The following is a 21,589-nucleotide window of genomic DNA, read 5'->3' as shown; positions in this document are numbered from 1 at the left end:
TCTAACAGTCTCTGTGCTATCAGTCTAACAGTCTCTGGTCCCTCTGTGCTATCAGTCTAACAGTATCTGTGCTATCAGTCTAACAGTCTCTGTGCTATCAGTCTATCAGTCTCTGGTCCCTCTGTGCTATCAGTCTAACAGTCTCTGGGCTATCAGTCTAACCGTCTCTGGGCTATCAGTCGAACAGTCTCTGTGCTGTCAGTCTAACAGTCTCTGTTTTATCAGTCTAACAGTCTCTGGTCCCTCTGTGCTATCAGTCTAACAGTCTCTGTGCTATCAGTCTAACAGTCTCTGTGCTATCAGTCTATCAGTCTCTGGTCCCTCTGTGCTATCAGTCTAACAGTCTCACAGTCTCTGTGCTATCAGTCTAACAGTCTCTGTGCTATCAGTCTAACAGTCTCTGTGCTATCAGTCTAACAGTCTCTGGTCCCTCTGTGCTATCAGTCCAACAGTCTCTGGGCTATCAGTCTAACAGTCTCTGTGCTATCAGTCTAACAGTCTCTGTGCTATCAGTCTAACAGTCTCTGTGCTATCAGTCTAACAGTCTCTGGTCCCTCTGTGCTATCAGTCTAACAGTCTCTGGGCTATCAGTCTAACAGTCTCTGTGCTATCAGTCTAACAGTCTCTAGTCCCTATGTGCTATCAGTCTAACAGTCTCTGTGCTATCAGTCTATCAGTCTCTGGTCCCTCTGTGCTATCAGTCTAACAGTCTCTGGGCTATCAGTCTAACAGTCTCTGGGCTATCAGTCTAACAGTCTCTGTGCTATCAGTCTAACAGTCTCTGGGCTATCAGTCTAACAGTCTCTGGGCTATCAGTCTAACAGTCTCTGTGCTATCAGTATAACAGTCTCTGTGCTATCAGTGTAACAGTCTCTGGTCCATCTGTGCTATCTGTCTAACAGTCTCACAGTCTCTGGGCTATCAGTCTAACAGTCTCTGTGCTATCAGTCTAACAGTCTCTGGGCTATCAGTCTAACAGTCTCTGTGCTATCAGTCTAACAGTCTCTGGGCTATCAGTCTAACAGTCTCTGTGCTATCAGTCTAACAGTCTCTGGGCTATCAGTCTAACAGTCTCTGTGCTATCAGTCTAACAGTCTCTGGTCCCTCTGTGCTATCAGTCTAACAGTATCTGTGCTATCAGTCTAACAGTCTCTGTGCTATCAGTCTATCAGTCTCTGGTCCCTCTGTGCTATCAGTCTAACAGTCTCTGGGCTATCAGTCTAACCGTCTCTGGGCTATCAGTCGAACAGTCTCTGTGCTGTCAGTCTAACAGTCTCTGTGCTATCAGTCTAACAGTCTCTGGTCCCTCTGTGCTATCAGTCTAACCGTCTCTGTGCTATCAGTCTAACAGTCTCTGTGCTATCAGTCTAACAGTCTCTGGTCCCTCTGTGCTATCAGTCTAACAGTATCTGTGCTATCAGTCTAACAGTCTCTGTGCTATCAGTCTATCAGTCTCTGGTCCCTCTGTGCTATCAGTCTAACAGTCTCTGGGCTATCAGTCTAACCGTCTCTGGGCTATCAGTCGAACAGTCTCTGTGCTGTCAGTCTAACAGTCTCTGTGCTATCAGTCTAACAGTCTCTGGTCCCTCTGTGCTATCAGTCTAACCGTCTCTGTGCTATCAGTCTAACAGTCTCTGTGCTATCAGTCTCTGGTCCCTCTGTGCTATCAGTCTAACAGTCTCACAGTCTCTGTGCTATCAGTCTAACAGTCTCTGTGCTATCAGTCTAACAGTCTATGTGCTATCAGTCTAACAGTCTCTGGTCCCTCTGTGCTATCAGTCTAACAGTCTCTGGGCTATCAGTCTAACAGTCTCTGGGCTATCAGTCTAACAGTCTCTGTGCTATCAGTCTAACAGTCTCTGTGCTATCAGTCTAACAGTCTCTGGTCCCTCTGTGCTATCAGTCTAACAGTCTCTGGGCTATCAGTCTAACAGTCTCTGGGCTATCAGTCTAACAGTCTCTAGTCCCTATGTGCTATCAGTCTAACAGTCTCTGTGCTATCAGTCTATCAGTCTCTGGTCCCTCTGTGCTATCAGTCTAACAGTATCTGGGCTATCAGTCTAACAGTCTCTGGGCTATCAGTCTAACAGTCTCTGTGCTATCAGTATAACAGTCTCTGTGCTGTCAGTCTAACAGTCTCTGTGCTGTCAGTATAACAGTCTCTGTGCTGTCAGTCTAACAGTCTCTGTGCTATCAGTCTAACAGTCTCTGGTCCATCTGTGCTATCTGTCTAACAGTCTCACAGTCTCTGGGCTATCAGTCTAACAGTCTCTGTGCTATCAGTCTAACAGTCTCTGGGCTATCAGTCTAACAGTCTCTGTGCTATCAGTCTAACAGTCTCTGTGCTATCAGTCTAACAGTCTCTGTGCTATCAGTCTAACAGTCTTTGGGCTATCAGTCTAACAGTCTCTGTGCTATCAGTCTAACAGTCTCTAGTCCCTCTGTGCTATCAGTCTAACAGTCTCTGGGCTATCAGTCTAACAGTCTCTGTGCTATCAGTCTAACAGTCTCTAGTCCCTCTGTGCTATCAGTCTAACAGTCTCTGTGCTATCAGTCTAACAGTCTCTCTGCTATCAGTCTAACAGTCTCTGTGCTATCAGTCTAACAGTCTCTGTGCTATCAGTCTAACAGTCTCTGGGCTATCAGTCTAACAGTCTCTGTGCTATCAGTCTAACAGTCTCTGTGCTATCAGTCTAACAGTCTCTGTGCTATCAGTCTAACAGTCTCTGTGCTATCAGTCTAACAGTCTCTGTGCTATCAGTCTAACAGTCTCTAGTCCCTCTGTGCTGTCAGTCTAACAGTCTCTGTGCTATCAGTCTAACAGTATCTGGTCCCTCTGTGCTATCAGTCTAACAGTCTCTGGGCTATCAGTCGAACAGTCTCTGGGCTATCAGTCGAACAGTTTCTGTGCTGTCAGTCTAACAGTCTCTGTGCTATCAGTCTAACAGTCTCTGTGCTATCAGTCTAACAGTCTCTGTGCTATCAGTCTAACAGTCTCTGTGCTATCAGTCTCTGGTCCCTCTGTGCTATCAGTCTAACAGTCTCTGTGCTATCAGTCTAACAGTCTCTGCTATCAGTCTCTGGTCCCTCTGTGCTATCAGTCTAACAGTCTCTGTGCTATCAGTCTATCAGTCTCTGGTCCCTCTGTGCTATCAGTCTAACAGTCTCTGGGCTATCAGTCTAACAGTATCTGTGCTATCAGTCTAACAGTCTCTGGTCCCTCTGTGCTATCAGTCTAACAGTCTCTGGGCTATCAGTCTAACAGTCTCTGGGCTATCAGTCTAACAGTCTCTGTGCTATCAGTCTAACAGTCTCTGTGCTATCAGTCTAACAGTCTCTGGTCCCTCTGTGCTATCAGTCTAACAGTATCTGTGCTATCAGTCTAACAGTCTCTGTGCTATCAGTCTATCAGTCTCTGGTCCCTCTGTGCTATCAGTCTAACAGTCTCTGGGCTATCAGTCTAACCGTCTCTGGGCTATCAGTCTAACAGTCTCTGTGCTATCAGTCTAACAGTCTCTAGTCCCTCTGTGCTGTCAGTCTAACAGTCTCTGTGCTATCAGTCTAACAGTATCTGGTCCCTCTGTGCTATCAGTCTAACAGTCTCTGGGCTATCAGTCGAACAGTCTCTGGGCTATCAGTCGAACAGTTTCTGTGCTGTCAGTCTAACAGTCTCTGTGCTATCAGTCTAACAGTCTCTGTGCTATCAGTCTAACAGTCTCTGTGCTATCAGTCTAACAGTCTCTGTGCTATCAGTCTATCAGTCTCTGGTCCCTCTGTGCTATCAGTCTAACAGTCTCTGGGCTATCAGTCTAACAGTATCTGTGCTATCAGTCTAACAGTCTCTGGTCCCTCTGTGCTATCAGTCTAACAGTCTCTGGGCTATCAGTCTAACAGTCTCTGGGCTATCAGTCTAACAGTCTCTGTGCTATCAGTCTAACAGTCTCTGTGCTATCAGTCTAACAGTCTCTGGTCCCTCTGTGCTATCAGTCTAACAGTATCTGTGCTATCAGTCTAACAGTCTCTGTGCTATCAGTCTATCAGTCTCTGGTCCCTCTGTGCTATCAGTCTAACAGTCTCTGGGCTATCAGTCTAACCGTCTCTGGGCTATCAGTCGAACAGTCTCTGTGCTGTCAGTCTAACAGTCTCTGTTTTATCAGTCTAACAGTCTCTGGTCCCTCTGTGCTATCAGTCTAACAGTCTCTGTGCTATCAGTCTAACAGTCTCTGTGCTATCAGTCTATCAGTCTCTGGTCCCTCTGTGCTATCAGTCTAACAGTCTCACAGTCTCTGTGCTATCAGTCTAACAGTCTCTGTGCTATCAGTCTAACAGTCTCTGTGCTATCAGTCTAACAGTCTCTGGTCCCTCTGTGCTATCAGTCCAACAGTCTCTGGGCTATCAGTCTAACAGTCTCTGTGCTATCAGTCTAACAGTCTCTGTGCTATCAGTCTAACAGTCTCTGTGCTATCAGTCTAACAGTCTCTGGTCCCTCTGTGCTATCAGTCTAACAGTCTCTGGGCTATCAGTCTAACAGTCTCTGTGCTATCAGTCTAACAGTCTCTAGTCCCTATGTGCTATCAGTCTAACAGTCTCTGTGCTATCAGTCTATCAGTCTCTGGTCCCTCTGTGCTATCAGTCTAACAGTCTCTGGGCTATCAGTCTAACAGTCTCTGGGCTATCAGTCTAACAGTCTCTGTGCTATCAGTCTAACAGTCTCTGGGCTATCAGTCTAACAGTCTCTGGGCTATCAGTCTAACAGTCTATGTGCTATCAGTATAACAGTCTCTGTGCTATCAGTGTAACAGTCTCTGGTCCATCTGTGCTATCTGTCTAACAGTCTCACAGTCTCTGGGCTATCAGTCTAACAGTCTCTGTGCTATCAGTCTAACAGTCTCTGGGCTATCAGTCTAACAGTCTCTGTGCTATCAGTCTAACAGTCTCTGGGCTATCAGTCTAACAGTCTCTGTGCTATCAGTCTAACAGTCTCTGGGCTATCAGTCTAACAGTCTCTGTGCTATCAGTCTAACAGTCTCTGGTCCCTCTGTGCTATCAGTCTAACAGTATCTGTGCTATCAGTCTAACAGTCTCTGTGCTATCAGTCTATCAGTCTCTGGTCCCTCTGTGCTATCAGTCTAACAGTCTCTGGGCTATCAGTCTAACCGTCTCTGGGCTATCAGTCGAACAGTCTCTGTGCTGTCAGTCTAACAGTCTCTGTGCTATCAGTCTAACAGTCTCTGGTCCCTCTGTGCTATCAGTCTAACCGTCTCTGTGCTATCAGTCTAACAGTCTCTGTGCTATCAGTCTCTGGTCCCTCTGTGCTATCAGTCTAACAGTCTCACAGTCTCTGTGCTATCAGTCTAACAGTCTCTGTGCTATCAGTCTAACAGTCTATGTGCTTTCAGTCTAACAGTCTCTGGTCCCTCTGTGCTATCAGTCTAACAGTCTCTGGGCTATCAGTCTAACAGTCTCTGGGCTATCAGTCTAACAGTCTCTGTGCTATCAGTCTAACAGTCTCTGTGCTATCAGTCTAACAGTCTCTGGTCCCTCTGTGCTATCAGTCTAACAGTCTCTGGGCTATCAGTCTAACAGTCTCTAGTCCCTATGTGCTATCAGTCTAACAGTCTCTGTGCTATCAGTCTATCAGTCTCTGGTCCCTCTGTGCTATCAGTCTAACAGTCTCTGGGCTATCAGTCTAACAGTCTCTGGGCTATCAGTCTAACAGTCTCTGTGCTATCAGTATAACAGTCTCTGTGCTGTCAGTCTAACAGTCTCTGTGCTGTCAGTATAACAGTCTCTGTGCTGTCAGTCTAACAGTCTCTGTGCTATCAGTCTAACAGTCTCTGGTCCATCTGTGCTATCTGTCTAACAGTCTCACAGTCTCTGGGCTATCAGTCTAACAGTCTCTGTGCTATCAGTCTAACAGTCTCTGGGCTATCAGTCTAACAGTCTCTGTGCTATCAGTCTAACAGTCTCTGTGCTATCAGTCTAACAGTCTCTGTGCTATCAGTCTAACAGTCTCTGGGCTATCAGTCTAACAGTCTCTGTGCTATCAGTCTAACAGTCTCTAGTCCCTCTGTGCTATCAGTCTAACAGTCTCTGGGCTATCAGTCTAACAGTCTCTGTGCTATCAGTCTAACAGTCTCTAGTCCCTCTGTGCTATCAGTCTAACAGTCTCTGTGCTATCAGTCTAACAGTCTCTCTGCTATCAGTCTAACAGTCTCTGTGCTATCAGTCTAACAGTCTCTGTGCTATCAGTCTAACAGTCTCTGTGCTATCAGTCTAACAGTCTCTGGGCTATCAGTCTAACAGTCTCTGTGCTATCAGTCTAACAGTCTCTGTGCTATCAGTCTAACAGTCTCTGTGCTATCAGTCTAACAGTCTCTGTGCTATCAGTCTAACAGTCTCTGTGCTATCAGTCTAACAGTCTCTAGTCCCTCTGTGCTGTCAGTCTAACAGTCTCTGTGCTATCAGTCTAACAGTATCTGGTCCCTCTGTGCTATCAGTCTAACAGTCTCTGGGCTATCAGTCGAACAGTCTCTGGGCTATCAGTCGAACAGTTTCTGTGCTGTCAGTCTAACAGTCTCTGTGCTATCAGTCTAACAGTCTCTGTGCTATCAGTCTAACAGTCTCTGTGCTATCAGTCTAACAGTCTCTGTGCTATCAGTCTCTGGTCCCTCTGTGCTATCAGTCTAACAGTCTCTGGGCTATCAGTCTAACAGTCTCTGTGCTATCAGTCTAACAGTCTCTGTGCTGTCAGTCTAACAGTCTCTGTGCTATCGGTATAACAGTCTCTGTGCTGTCAGTCTAACAGTCTCTGTGCTATCAGTCTCTGGTCCCTCTGTGCTATCAGTCTAACAGTCTCTGTGCTATCAGTCTAACAGTCTCTGCTATCAGTCTCTGGTCCCTCTGTGCTATCAGTCTAACAGTCTCTGTGCTATCAGTCTATCAGTCTCTGGTCCCTCTGTGCTATCAGTCTAACAGTCTCTGGGCTATCAGTCTAACAGTATCTGTGCTATCAGTCTAACAGTCTCTGGTCCCTCTGTGCTATCAGTCTAACAGTCTCTGGGCTATCAGTCTAACAGTCTCTGTGCTATCAGTCTAACAGTCTCTGTGCTATCAGTCTAACAGTCTCTGGTCCCTCTGTGCTATCAGTCTAACAGTATCTGTGCTATCAGTCTAACAGTCTCTGTGCTATCAGTCTATCAGTCTCTGGTCCCTCTGTGCTATCAGTCTAACAGTCTCTGGGCTATCAGTCTAACCGTCTCTGGGCTATCAGTCGAACAGTCTCTGTGCTGTCAGTCTAACAGTCTCTGGTCCCTCTGTGCTATCAGTCTAACCGTCTCTGTGCTATCAGTCTAACAGTCTCTGTGCTATCAGTCTATCAGTCTCTGGTCCCTCTGTGCTATCAGTCTAACAGTCTCACAGTCTCTGTGCTATCAGTCTAACAGTCTCTGTGCTATCAGTCTAACAGTCTATGTGCTATCAGTCTAACAGTCTCTGGTCCCTCTGTGCTATCAGTCTAACAGTCTCTGGGCTATCAGTCTAACAGTCTCTGGGCTATCAGTCTAACAGTCTCTGTGCTATCAGTCTAACAGTCTCTGTGCTATCAGTCTAACAGTCTCTGGTCCCTCTGTGCTATCAGTCTAACAGTCTCTGGGCGATCAGTCTAACAGTCTCTGTGCTATCAGTCTAACAGTCTCTAGTCCCTATGTGCTATCAGTCTAACAGTCTCTGTGCTATCAGTCTATCAGTCTCTGGTCCCTCTGTGCTATCAGTCTAACAGTCTCTGGGCTATCAGTCTAACAGTCTCTGGGCTATCAGTCTAACAGTCTCTGTGCTATCAGTATAACAGTCTCTGTGCTGTCAGTCTAACAGTCTCTGTGCTGTCATTATAACAGTCTCTGTGCTGTCAGTCTAACAGTCTCTGTGCTATCAGTCTAACAGTCTCTGGTCCATCTGTGCTATCTGTCTAACAGTCTCACAGTCTCTGGGCTATCAGTCTAACAGTCTCTGTGCTATCAGTCTAACAGTCTCTGGGCTATCAGTCTAACAGTCTCTCTGCTATCAGTCTAACAGTCTCTGTGCTATCAGTCTAACAGTCTCTGTGCTATCAGTCTAACAGTCTCTCTGCTATCAGTCTAACAGTCTCTGTGCTATCAGTCTAACAGTCTCTGTGCTATCAGTCTAACAGTCTCTGTGCTATCAGTCTAACAGTCTCTGGGCTATCAGTCTAACAGTCTCTGTGCTATCAGTCTAACAGTCTCTGTGCTATCAGTCTAACAGTCTCTGTGCTATCAGTCTAACAGTCTCTGTGCTATCAGTCTAACAGTCTCTAGTCCCTCTGTGCTGTCAGTCTAACAGTCTCTGTGCTATCAGTCTAACAGTATCTGGTCCCTCTGTGCTATCAGTCTAACAGTCTCTGGGCTATCAGTCGAACAGTCTCTGGGCTATCAGTCGAACAGTTTCTGTGCTGTCAGTCTAACAGTCTCTGTGCTATCAGTCTAACAGTCTCTGTGCTATCAGTCTAACAGTCTCTGTGCTATCAGTCTAACAGTCTCTGTGCTATCAGTCTATCAGTCTCTGGTCCCTCTGTGCTATCAGTCTAACAGTCTCTGGGCTATCAGTCTAACAGTATCTGTGCTATCAGTCTAACAGTCTCTGGTCCCTCTGTGCTATCAGTCTAACAGTCTCTGGGCTATCAGTCTAACAGTCTCTGGGCTATCAGTCTAACAGTCTCTGTGCTATCAGTCTAACAGTCTCTGTGCTATCAGTCTAACAGTCTCTGTGCTATCAGTCTATCAGTCTCTGGTCCCTCTGTGCTATCAGTCTAACAGTCTCTGGGCTATCAGTCTAACCGTCTCATGGCTATCAGTCGAACAGTCTCTGTGCTGTCAGTCTAACAGTCTCTGTTTTATCAGTCTAACAGTCTCTGGTCCCTCTGTGCTATCAGTCTAACAGTCTCTGTGCTATCAGTCTAACAGTCTCTGTGCTATCAGTCTATCAGTCTCTGGTCCCTCTGTGCTATCAGTCTAACAGTCTCACAGTCTCTGTGCTATCAGTCTAACAGTCTCTGTGCTATCAGTCTAACAGTCTCTGTGCTATCAGTCTAACAGTCTCTGGTCCCTCTGTGCTATCAGTCCAACAGTCTCTGGGCTATCAGTCTAACAGTCTCTGTGCTATCAGTCTAACAGTCTCTGTGCTATCAGTCTAACAGTCTCTGTGCTATCAGTCTAACAGTCTCTGGTCCCTCTGTGCTATCAGTCTAACAGTCTCTGGGCTATCAGTCTAACAGTCTCTGTGCTATCAGTCTAACAGTCTCTAGTCCCTATGTGCTATCAGTCTAACAGTCTCTGTGCTATCAGTCTATCAGTCTCTGGTCCCTCTGTGCTATCAGTCTAACAGTCTCTGGGCTATCAGTCTAACAGTCTCTGGGCTATCAGTCTAACAGTCTCTGTGCTATCAGTCTAACAGTCTCTGGGCTATCAGTCTAACAGTCTCTGGGCTATCAGTCTAACAGTCTCTGTGCTATCAGTATAACAGTCTCTGTGCTATCAGTCTAACAGTCTCTGGTCCATCTGTGCTATCTGTCTAACAGTCTCACAGTCTCTGGGCTATCAGTCTAACAGTCTCTGTGCTATCAGTCTAACAGTCTCTGGGCTATCAGTCTAACAGTCTCTGTGCTATCAGTCTAACAGTCTCTGGGCTATCAGTCTAACAGTCTCTGTGCTATCAGTCTAACAGTCTCTGGGCTATCAGTCTAACAGTCTCTGTGCTATCAGTCTAACAGTCTCTAGTCCCTCTGTGCTATCAGTCTAACAGTCTCTGTGCTATCAGTCTAACAGTCTCTCTGCTATCAGTCTAACAGTCTCTGTGCTATCAGTCTAACAGTCTCTGGGCTATCAGTCTAACAGTCTCTGTGCTATCAGTCTAACATTCTCTGGTCCCTCTGTGCTATCAGTCTAACAGTCTCTGTGCTATCAGTCTAACAGTCTCTGTGCTATCAGTCTAACAGTCTCTGTGCTATCAGTCTAACAGTCTCTGTGCTATCAGTCTAACAGTCTCTAGTCCCTCTGTGCTGTCAGTCTAACAGTCTCTGTGCTATCAGTCTAACAGTATATGGTCCCTCTGTGCTATCAGTCTAACAGTCTCTGTGCTATCAGTCTACCAGTCTCTGTGCTATCAGTCTATCAGTCTCTGGTCCCTCTGTGCTATCAGTCTAACAATCTCTGGTCACTCTGCGCTATCAGTCTAACAGTCTCTGGTCCCTCTGCGCTATCAGTCTAACAGTCTCTGTGCTGTCAGTCTAACAGTCTCTGTGCTATCAGTCTAACAGTCTCTGGGCCCTCTGTGCTATCAGTCTAACAGTCTCTGGGCTATCAGTCTAACAGTCTCTGGGCTATCAGTCTAACAGTCTCTGGGCTATCAGTCTAACAGTCTCTGTGCTGTCAGTCTAACAGTCTCTGTGCTGTCAGTCTAACAGTCTCTGTGCTGTCAGTCTAACAGTCTCTGTGCTGTCAGTCTAACAGTCTCTGTGCTATCAGTCTAACAGTCTCTGGTCCATCTGTGCTATCAGTCTAACAGTCTCACAGTCTCTGGGCTATCAGTCTAGCAGTCTCTGTGCTATCAGTCTAACAGTCTCTGGGCTATCAGTCTAACAGTCTCTGTGCTATCAGTCTAACAGTCTCTGTGCTATCAGTCTAACAGTCTATGTGCTATCAGTCTAACAGTCTCTGTGCTATCAGTCTAACAGTCTCTGGGCTATCAGTCTAACAGTCTCTGGGCTATCAGTCTAACAGTCTCTAGTCCCTCTGTGCTATCAGTCTAACAGTCTCTGGGCTATCAGTCTAACAGTCTCTGTGCTATCAGTCTAACAGTCTCTAGTCCCTCTGTGCTATCAGTCTAACAGTCTCTGTGCTATCAGTCTAACAGTATCTGTGCTATCAGTCTAACAGTCTCTGTGCTATCAGTCTAACAGTATCTGTGCTATCAGTCTAACAGTCTCTGGGCTATCAGTCTAACAGTCTCTGGGCTATAAGTCTAACAGTCTCTGTGCTATCAGTCTAACAGTCTCTGTGCTGTCAGTCTATCAGTCTCTGGTCCCTCTGTGCTATCAGTCTAACAGTCTCTGGGCTATCAGTCTAACAGTCTCTGGGCTATCAGTCTAACAGTCTCTGGGCTATCAGTCTAACAGTCTCTGTGCTATCAGTCTAACAGTCTCTAGTCCCTCTGTGCTATCAGTCTAACAGTCTCTGTGCTATCAGTCTAACAGTCTCTGCTATCAGTCTAACAGTCTCTGGGCTATCAGTCTAACAGTCTCTGGGCTATCAGTCTAACAGTCTCTGTGCTATCAGTCTAACAGTCTCTGTGCTGTCAGTCTAACAGTCTCTGTGCTATCAGTCTAACAGTCTCTGGTCCCTCTGTGCTATCAGTCTAACAGTCTCTGTGCTATCAGTCTAACAGTCTCTGTGCTATCAGTCTAACACTCTGGTCCCTCTGGACTATCAGTCTAACAGTCTATGGGGCCTCTGTGCTGTCAGTCTAACCGTCTCTGGGCTATCAGTCTAACCATCTCTGGGCTATCAGTCTAACAGTCTCTGTGCTAACAGTCTATGGGGCCTCTGTGCTGTCAATCTAACCATCTCTGGGCTATCAGTCTAACAGTCTCTGTGCTGTCAGACTAACAGTCTCTGTGCTGTCAGACTAACAGTCTCTCGGCTATCAGTCTAACAGTCTCTGGGCTATCAGTCTAACCATCTCTGGGCTATCAGTCTAACAGTTTTTGTGCTATCAGTCTTTAACAGTCTCTGTGCTGTCAGACTAACAGTCTCTGTGCTCTCAGACTAACAGTCTCTGGTCCCTCTGTGCTATCAGTCTAACAGTCTCTGGGCTATCAGTCTAACAGTCTCTGGGCTATCAGTCTAACAGTCTCTGCGCTATCAGTCTAACAGTCTCTGTGCTATCAGTCTAACAGTCTATGGGGCCTCTGTGCTGTCAGTCTAACCATCTTTGTGCTATCAGTCTAACAGTCTCTGTGCTGTCAGGCTAACAGTCTCTGTGCTGTCATTTTTAACAGTCTCTGTGCTGTCAGGCTAACAGTCTCTGTGCTGTCAGTCTCTAACAGTCTCTGTGCTGTCAGTCTGACAGTCTTTATCAGTCTATCAGTCTCTGTGCTGTCAGTCTATCAGTCTCTGTGCTGTCAGTCTATCAGTCTCTGTGCTGTCAGTCTATCAGTCTCTGTGCTGTCAGTCCAGCAGTCTCTGTGCTGTCAGTCTAACAGTCTGTGCTGTCCGTCTGACTGTCTCTGTGCTATCAGTCTAACAGTCTCTGGGCTATCAGTCTAACAGTCTCTGTGCTGTCAGTCTAACAGTCTCTGTGCTGTCAGTCTAACAGTCTCTGTGCTGTCAGTCTAACAGTCTCTGTGTTATCAGTCTAACAGTCTCTGGTCCATCTGTGCTATCAGTCTAACAGTCTCACAGTCTCTGGGCTATCAGTCTAGCAGTCTCTGTGCTATCAGTCTAACAGTCTCTGGGCTATCAGTCTAACAGTCTCTGTGCTATCAGTCTAACAGTCTCTGGGCTATCAGTCTAACAGTCTCTGTGCTATCAGTCTAACAGTCTCTAGTCCCTCTGTGCTATCAGTCTAACAGTCTCTGGGCTATCAGTCTAACAGTCTCTGGTCCCTCTGTGCTATCAGTCTAACAGTCTCTAGTCCCTCTGTGCTATCAGTCTAACAGTCTCTGGGCTATCAGTCTAACAGTCTCTGTGCTATCAGTCTAACAGTCTCTGGTCCCTCTGTGCTATCAGTCTAACAGTCTCTGGGCTATCAGTCTAACAGTCTCTGTGCTATCAGTCTAACAGTCTCTGTGCTATCAGTCTAACAGTCTCTGTGCTATCAGTCTAACAGTCTCTGGGCTATCAGTCTAACAGTCTCTGTGCTATCAGTCTAACAGTCTCTGTGCTGTCAGTCTATCAGTCTCTGGTCCCTCTGTGCTATCAGTCTAACAGTCTCTGTGCTATCAGTCTAACAGTCTCTGTGCTATCAGTCTAACAGTCTCTGTGCTATCAGTCTAACAGTCTCTGGGCTATCAGTCTAACAGTCTCTGGGCTATCAGTCTAACAGTCTCTGTGCTATCAGTCTAACAGTCTCTAGTCCCTCTGTGCTATCAGTCTAACAGTCTCTGTGCTGTCAGTCTATCAGTCTCTGTGCTGTCAGTCTATCAGTCTCTGTGCTGTCAGTCTATCAGTCTCTGTGCTGTCAGTCTATCAGTCTCTGTGCTGTCAGTCTATCAGTCTCTGTGCTGTCAGTCTAGAAGTCTCTGTGCTGTCAGTCTAGAAGTCTCTGTGCTGTCAGTCTAGAAGTCTCTGTGCTGTCAGTTAGAAGTCTCTGTGCTGTCAGTCTAGAAGTCTCTGTGCTGTCAGTTAGAAGTCTCTGTGCTGTCAGTCTAGAAGTCTCTGTGCTGTCAGTCTAGAAGTCTCTGTGCTGTCAGTTAGAAGTCTCTGTGCTGTCAGTCTAGAAGTCTCTGTGCTGTCAGTCTAGAAGTCTCTGTGCTGTCAGTCTTAACAGTCTCTGTGCTGTCAGTCTTAACAGTCTCTGTGCTGTCAGTCTTAACAGTCTCTGTGCTGTCAGTTTAATAGTCTCTGTGCTGTCAGTGTTAACAGTCTCTGTGCTGTCAGTCTTAACAGTCTCTGTGCTGTCTGTCTGTCTTAACAATCTCTGTGCTGTCAGTGTTAAATCTCTGTGTTATCAGTCTAACAGTCTCTGTGCTATCAGTCTAACAGTCTATGGGGCCTCTGTGCTGTCAGTCTAACCATCTTTGTGCTATCAGTCTAACAGTCTCTGTGCTGTCAGGCTAACAGTCTCTGTGCTGTCATTTTTAACAGTCTCTGTGCTGTCAGGCTAACAGTCTCTGTGCTGTCAGTCTCTAACAGTCTCTGTGCTGTCAGTCTGACAGTCTTTATCAGTCTATCAATCTCTGTGCTGTCAGTCTATCAGTCTCTGTGCTGTCAGTCTATCAGTCTCTGTGCTGTCAGTCTATCAGTCTCTGTGCTGTCAGTCTATCAGTCTCTGTGCTGTCTGTCCAGCAGTCTCTGTGCTGTCAGTCTAACAGTCTGTGCTGTCCGTCTGACTGTCTCTGTGCTATCAGTCTAACAGTCTCTGGGCTATCAGTCTAACAGTCTCTGTGCTGTCAGTCTAACCGTCTCTGTGCTGTCAGTCTAACAGTCTCTGTGCTGTCAGTCTAACAGTCTCTGTGCTGTCAGTCTAACAGTCTCTGTGTTATCAGTCTAACAGTCTCTGGTCCATCTGTGCTATCAGTCTAACAGTCTCACAGTCTCTGGGCTATCAGTCTAGCAGTCTCTGTGCTATCAGTCTAACAGTCTCTGGGCTATCAGTCTAACAGTCTCTGTGCTATCAGTCTAACAGTCTATGTGCTATCAGTCTAACAGTCTCTGTGCTATCAGTCTAACAGTCTCTGGGCTATCAGTCTAACAGTCTCTGGGCTATCAGTCTAACAGTCTCTGTGCTATCAGTCTAACAGTCTCTAGTCCCTCTGTGCTATCAGTCTAACAGTCTCTGGGCTATCAGTCTAACAGTCTCTGTGCTATCAGTCTAACAGTCTCTGGTCCCTCTGTGCTATCAGTCTAACAGTCTCTAGTCCCTCTGTGCTATCAGTCTAACAGTCTCTGGGCTATCAGTCTAACAGTCTCTGTGCTATCAGTCTAACAGTCTCTGGTCCCTCTGTGCTATCAGTCTAACAGTCTCTGGGCTATCAGTCTAACAGTCTCTGTGCTATCAGTCTAACAGTCTCTGTGCTATCAGTCTAACAGTCTCTGTGCTATCAGTCTAACAGTCTCTGGGCTATCAGTCTAACAGTCTCTGGGCTATAAGTCTAACAGTCTCTGTGCTATCAGTCTAACAGTCTCTGTGCTGTCAGTCTATCAGTCTCTGGTCCCTCTGTGCTATCAGTCTAACAGTCTCTGTGCTATCAGTCTAACAGTCTCTGTGCTATCAGTCTAACAGTCTCTGTGCTATCAGTCTAACAGTCTCTGGGCTATCAGTCTAACAGTCTCTGGGCTATCAGTCTAACAGTCTCTGTGCTATCAGTCTAACAGTCTCTAGTCCCTCTGTGCTATCAGTCTAACAGTCTCTGTGCTGTCAGTCTATCAGTCTCTGTGCTGTCAGTCTATCAGTCTCTGTGCTGTCAGTCTATCAGTCTCTGTGCTGTCAGTCTATCAGTCTCTGTGCTGTCAGTCTATCAGTCTCTGTGCTGTCAGTCTAGAAGTCTCTGTGCTGTCAGTCTAGAAGTCTCTGTGCTGTCAGTCTAGAAGTCTCTGTGCTGTCAGTTAGAAGTCTCTGTGCTGTCAGTCTAGAAGTCTCTGTGCTGTCAGTTAGAAGTCTCTGTGCTGTCAGTCTAGAAGTCTCTGTGCTGTCAGTCTAGAAGTCTCTGTGCTGTCAGTTAGAAGTCTCTGTGCTGTCAGTCTAGAAGTCTCTGTGCTGTCAGTCTAGAAGTCTCTGTGCTGTCAGTCTTAACAGTCTCTGTGCTGTCAGTCTTAACAGTCTCTGTGCTGTCAGTCTTAACAGTCTCTGTGCTGTCAGTTTAATAGTCTCTGTGCTGTCAGTGTTAACAGTCTCTGTGCTGTCAGTCTTAACAGTCTCTGTGCTGTCTGTCTGTCTTAACAATCTCTGTGCTGTCAGTGTTAAATCTCTGTGTTATCAGTCTAACAGTCTCTGTGCTATCAGTCTAACAGTCTATGGGGCCTCTGTGCTGTCAGTCTAACCATCTTTGTGCTATCAGTCTAACAGTCTCTGTGCTGTCAGGCTAACAGTCTCTGTGCTGTCAGGCTAACAGTCTCTGTGCTGTCATTTTTAACAGTCTCTGTGCTGTCAGTCTTAACAGTCTCTGTGCTGTCAGTCTTAACAGTCTCTGTGCTGTCAGTTTAATAGTCTCTGTGCTGTCAGTGTTAACAGTCTCTGTGCTGTCAGTCTTAACAATCTCTGTGCTGTCAGTGTTAAATCTCTGTGTTATCAGTCTAACAGTCTCTGTGCTATCAGTCTAACAGTCTCTGTGCTGTTCCTCTCCTCCTCTCTCTTTCTGCAGGTATCTAATCCCCAACGCGGGCGACGCAACCAAGGCCATCAAACAGCAGATCATGAAGGTTCTGGATGCCCTGGAGAGTTCCTAGAGACAGACAGAGATACATGAGAGCCCCCCCAGCTGGCCGGAAGGGGAACTGCAGGGAGGGAAGACGTCTGTGTGTCTGTCAGCTGAGGGCAGGGTGCTCTCTCTTTCTATTTATATATATCTCTCCCTTTCTCTCTGTCCTCCTCCTCTTTCCAGCCAGGCGAGGACCAGGACAGATCCAGTGTTGACTGACTGTTAACCCCTCCCTGTCTGTGGGGCTGAGGGTGTCGTCTCTCTCCCTCCCTGGTTGCTGAGGACCTGAGGGACTGACTGACTGACTGTGACTGAGTCCCAAACAGCACCCTATTCCCTATATAGTCCTTTCGGGCCTGGTCAAGAGTAGTGCACTATATAGGGAATAGGGTGCCATTCTCTGGTCTAAAGTAGTGCACTATATAGGGAATAGGGTGCCATTCTCTGGTCTAAAGTAGTGCACTATATAGGGAATAGGGTGCCATTCTCTGGTCTAAAGTAGTGCACTATATAGGGAATAGGGTGCCATTTGGGATGCATCCTGACTGTGTGGAGAGAGACTGAGATGCTCCTTATTCACCATCCTGGTCTCCTCATCCTGACTGACATACAGTGCCTTCGGAAAGTATTCAGACCCCTTGACTCTTTCCACATTTTCTTACGTTACAGAATTATTCTAAAATGGATTAAATTGTTTTTTCCCGTCATCAATCTATACACAATACACCATAATGACAAAGCAAAAACAGGTAGTTAGACATTTTTGCAAATTAATAAAAATAATTCAATTGACATGTCACATTTACATAAGTATGCTGACCCTTTACTCAGTACTTTGTTGAAGCACCTTTGGCAGCGATTACAGCCTCGAGTCTTCTTGGGTATGATGCACAAGATTGGGACACCTGTATTTGGGGAGTTTCTCCCATTCTTCTCTGCAGATCCTCTCAAGCTCTGTCAGGTTGGATGGGGAGCGTCGCTGCACAGCTATTTTCAGGTTTCTCCAGAGATGTTCGATCGGGTTCAAGTCCAGGCTCTGGATGGGCAACTAAAGGACTTTCAGAGACTTGTCCCGAAGCCACTCCTGCATTGTCTTGGCTGTGTGCTTAGGGTCGTTATCCTGTTGGAAAGTGAACCTTCGCCCCAGTCTGAGGTCCTGAGCGCTCTGGAGCAGGTTTTCATCAAGGATCTCTCTGTACATCTTTCCCTCGATCCTGACAAGTCTCCCAGTCCCTGCCGCTGAAAAACATCCCCACAGCATGATGCTGCCACCACCATGCTTCACCGTAGGGATGGTGCCAGGTTTTCTCCAGATGTGACGCTTGGCATTCAGAACAAAGAGGTCAATCTTGGTTTCATCAGACCAGAGAATCTTGTTTATCATGGTCTGAGTCCTTTAGGTGACTTTTGGCAAACTCCAAGCGGGCTGTCATGTGCTTCTACTGAGGAGTGGCTTCCGTCTGGCCACTCTACCATAAAGGCCTGATTGGTGGAGTGCTGCAGAGATGGTTGTCCTTTTGGAAGGTTCTCCCATCTCCACAGAGGAACTCTAGAGCTCTGTCAGAGTGACCATCGGGTTCTAGGTCAACTCCCTGACCAAGGCCCTTCTCCTCCGATTGCTCAGTTTGGCCGGGCGGCCAGCTCTAGGAAGAGTCTTGGTGGTTCCAAACTTCTTCCGTTTAACAATGGTGAAGGCCACTGTGTTCTTGGGGGGACCTTCAATGCTGCAGACATTTTTTGGTACCCTTCCCCAGATCTGTGCCTCGACACAGTCCTGTCTCGGAGCTCTACAGACAATTCCTTCGACCTCATGGCTTGGTTTTTGCTCTGTCATGCACTGTCAACTGTGGGACTTTATATAGACAGGTGTGTGCCTTTCCAAATCATGTCCAATCAATTGAATTTACCACAGGTGGACTCCAATCAAGTTGTAGAAACATCTCAAGGATGATCAATGGAAACAGGATGCACCTGAGCTCAATTTTGGGTCTCATAGCAAAGGGTCTGAATACTTATGTAAATAAGGTATTTTATATTTGCAAACATTTCTACAAACCTGTTTTCGCTTTGTCATTATAGGGTATTGTGTGTAGATTGATGAGGATTTTTATTTATTTAATCAATTTTAGAATAAGGATGTAACGTAACAAAATGTGGAAAAAGTCAAGGGGGTCTGAATACTTTTGGTTGGAATCGTTTTTATTTGTTTTGAAAAGATACATGATTTGCTCTAGTAATTCTCCCTCTAACTTTTTGGGTGACCCGACCAAATTCACATAGAAATGTGAGTTATAGATCTGTCACTCATTGAAAGCAAGTCTAAGAAACTGAAGATCTGTTCTATGTGAGCTATTTCTATGCTTCCCGTTCTTAGGTTTTGTTTTTGATCTTTTACAGCTGAACATACAGTATTTTTGGTTATGGACCAGTGGCATTTAGTTAAATGAGGACATTCATTAAACCTTAATTTAAGCAATGGTCATTCAACCTTTTTGTTTACAAAGTCATTTTTGAGGTTCCGAAAGACATGTACTGCAATCACAATGACAGATTGGACATTAGACATACAGGCAAACATACATGTACCATCACCTACACTATACATACCTGTCCACTAGTTACACTAGATAGATATACAGCAGTATGTGGACACTCCTTCAAATTAGTGGATTCGGCTATTTCAGCCACACCCATTGCTGACAGGTGTATAAAATCGAGCACACAGCCATGCAATCTCCATAGACAAACATTGGCAGTAGAATGGCCTTACTGAAGAGCTCAGTGACTTTCAACGTGGCACCTGTCATTGGATGCCACCTTTCCAACAAGTCAGTCACATTTCTGCCCTGCTAGAGCTGCCCCGGTCAACTGTAAGTGCTGTTATTGTGAAGTTGAAACGTCTAGGAGCAACAACGGCTCAACCATGAAGTGGTAGGCCCCACAAGCTCACAGAACGGGACCGCCGAGTGCTGAAGCGTGTAGCCCGTAAGAATCGTCTGTCCTCGGTTGCAACACTCACTAGGAGTTCCAAACTGCCACTGGAAGCAACGTCAGCGCAATAACTGTTCATCTGGAGCTTCATGAAATGGGTTTCCATGGCCGAGCAGCCGCACACAAGCCTAAGATCACCATGTGCAATGCCAAGCGTCGGCTGGAGTGGTGTAAAGCTCACCACCATTGGACTCTGGAGCAGTGGAAACGCGTTCTCTGGAGTGATGAATCACGCTTCACCATCTGGCAGTCCGACGGACGAATCTGGGTTTGGTGGATGCCAGGAGAACACTACCTGTCCCAATACATAGTGCCAACTGTAAAGTTTGGTGGAGGAGGAATAATGGGTCTGGGGCTGTTTTTCATGGTTCGGGCTAGGCCCCTTAGTTCCAGTGAAGGGAAATCTTAATGCTACAGCATACAATGACATTCTAGATGATTCTGTGCTTCCAACTTTATGGCAACAGTTTGGGGAAAGCCCTTTCCTGTTTCAGCATGACAAAGCGAGGTCCATACAGAAATGTTTTGTCGAGATCGGTGTGGAAGAACTTGACTGGCCTGCACAGAGCCCTGACCTCAACCCCATCGAACACCTTTGGGATGAATTGGAACGCCGACTGCGAGCCAGGCCTAATCGCCCAACATCAGTGCCCGACCTCACTAATGCTCTTGTGGCTGAATGGAAGCAAGTCCCCTCAGCAATGTTCCAACATCTAGTGGAAAGCCTTCCCAGAAGAGTGGAGGCTGTTATAGCAGCAAAGGGGGGACCAACTCCATATTAATGCCCATGGTTTTGGAATGAGATGTTCGTCGAGCAGGTGTCCACATCCTGTTGTCATGTAGTGAATATCTACTGTATCTGGTAGCTCTTTTTTTATTGAATGATCTTCTTTGATGTCATGTGACAACTGTTTTTAGATACTTTGTCATTGAGAAAGTAGTATTTTTCCAGCACACAGCCTTAAATAGTAATGAGGATGTTTATCAATATTTAATGTATACTGAACAAAAATATTAATGCAAAATACAACAATTTCAACGATTTTACTGAGTTACAGTTCATATAAGGAAATCTTGGCAAAAGAGAAATGCTCACTAACAGGGATGTAAACAAATTTGTGCACAAAATTTGAGAGAAATGAGCTTTTTGTGCGTATGAAAAATTTCCGGGATCTTTTATTTCAGCTCATGAAACATCGGACCAACACTTTACATGTTGCGTTTATATTTGTGTTCAGTATATAAACGCACTGCTCCATATCAATGGGTTCCCGGTCACAGATTAAACCTAATCCTAGAATAAAAGCCTATTTCAATTTAGATTCTCCATTGAGAATGATTTGTAGTCCTGGACTACGCTTAATCTGTGTCTGGGGAAACCTGCCCATGTTATATTCAGAAGGTTAGGACAGGGTGATGTTTAACCTGTTGAAAGACTAATTAATCTGTTTCATAGAAGCCTCCACTAATGGTCTCCTGTTTCTTTACTAAACTGTAAAACATTTATAAAGTGTTTCTGAAAGACACCGTCTCTGCTTTTATGTTCATCCTGTCCAACACTAGACTCATCTCTTATGAAGAGGGAAGCTGTATAATATGCAGTACTGAGGGTGGATTCACCAGGAACCAAACAGAAGCGAACGCCACAAAACTGGGAGGGACCTGAACTGGGAGGGACCTGAACTGTCAAATAAGAAAGTTGTTTTTGTTGCAAAACTATTTTGCTACGGTGTGTGCACGAATGAATACACCCCTGGTTTGGTCCGTAACTCTGGCAGGTATTCTGAGATGGGATATTGTCATGATTGAATCTTCAGGATCGTTAACATCAGTAACATTAAAACTTGAAACTGAACACTGGATAACTGGTCATTCTTCATTTAGCTGTACTCCATGTATCTTTTTAGCTTCTGCTAAATGTAGTGGTGTTTATAATAAAACATGCGTCCCAAATGACACCCTATTCCCATTATAGTGTACTGCTTTTGAACAGGGCCCATCACCGGCATTGTTTTGATACGTTATCATATATCATACATTATGGGTGACGCAGATAGGTTCAGGTTGATGCTACAGGAAGATGGAGCAAAGATTTTCAATTGGCCTTGACCAAAATAGTCTTGCTTTTTAAAAGTCCTTGTACATTTTCTTCTGTTAATTAATTGCACCTTACTACAGGTATACGGTTGTTTTTTGTAACCACTTGTTTTAATACATTTGTAAAATGAAGTGAACTTCAACCTTGATTTTCATTGACAAATATTATAATCTACATTATACAATCAGTTACTGTTCTCACAAATGTTGAGGGGAGAAATAAAAACACGTAAATCTAAATAAAAACTGTTTAAGCCTGGGTCCAAGGGAACTACAACTCCCAAGATCCCCCAGTGACCCTGAGAACACACCCCATGGTGGATTTCAAATTAAAAGCATGACTGATTTTCC

The 21,589-nt window shown here is 45.6% G+C and overlaps 1 protein-coding gene across 3 annotated transcripts in view; it reads left to right on the top strand.

The window, feature by feature from the left end:
• LOC311136975 (TBC1 domain family member 23) overlaps nt 1-20,996 on the top strand; it is a 117,602-nt gene extending 96,606 nt beyond the window's left edge. For 2 of the 3 annotated variants that reach the window (XM_084171312.1, XM_084171311.1), the window contains one exon: nt 16,094-18,628. In XM_084171312.1, coding sequence (XP_084027438.1) covers nt 16,094-16,178 — 85 coding nt within the window. In that variant the 3' untranslated portion in view covers nt 16,179-18,628. Of the gene's footprint in view, nt 1-16,093; nt 18,629-20,704 lie in introns of those variants that run through there. The other variant, XR_014613910.1, reaches the window with a different exon arrangement.
• Nucleotides 20,997-21,589: the final 593 nt, after the last annotated feature.

This window comes from Coregonus lavaretus (assembly GCF_964263955.1).
Source record: "Coregonus lavaretus genome assembly, chromosome: 11".
NCBI lineage: Eukaryota > Metazoa > Chordata > Actinopteri > Salmoniformes > Salmonidae > Coregonus > Coregonus lavaretus.
Note: the sequence above shows the minus strand (reverse complement) of the source record. Positions and strands in the feature narration are given on the sequence as shown.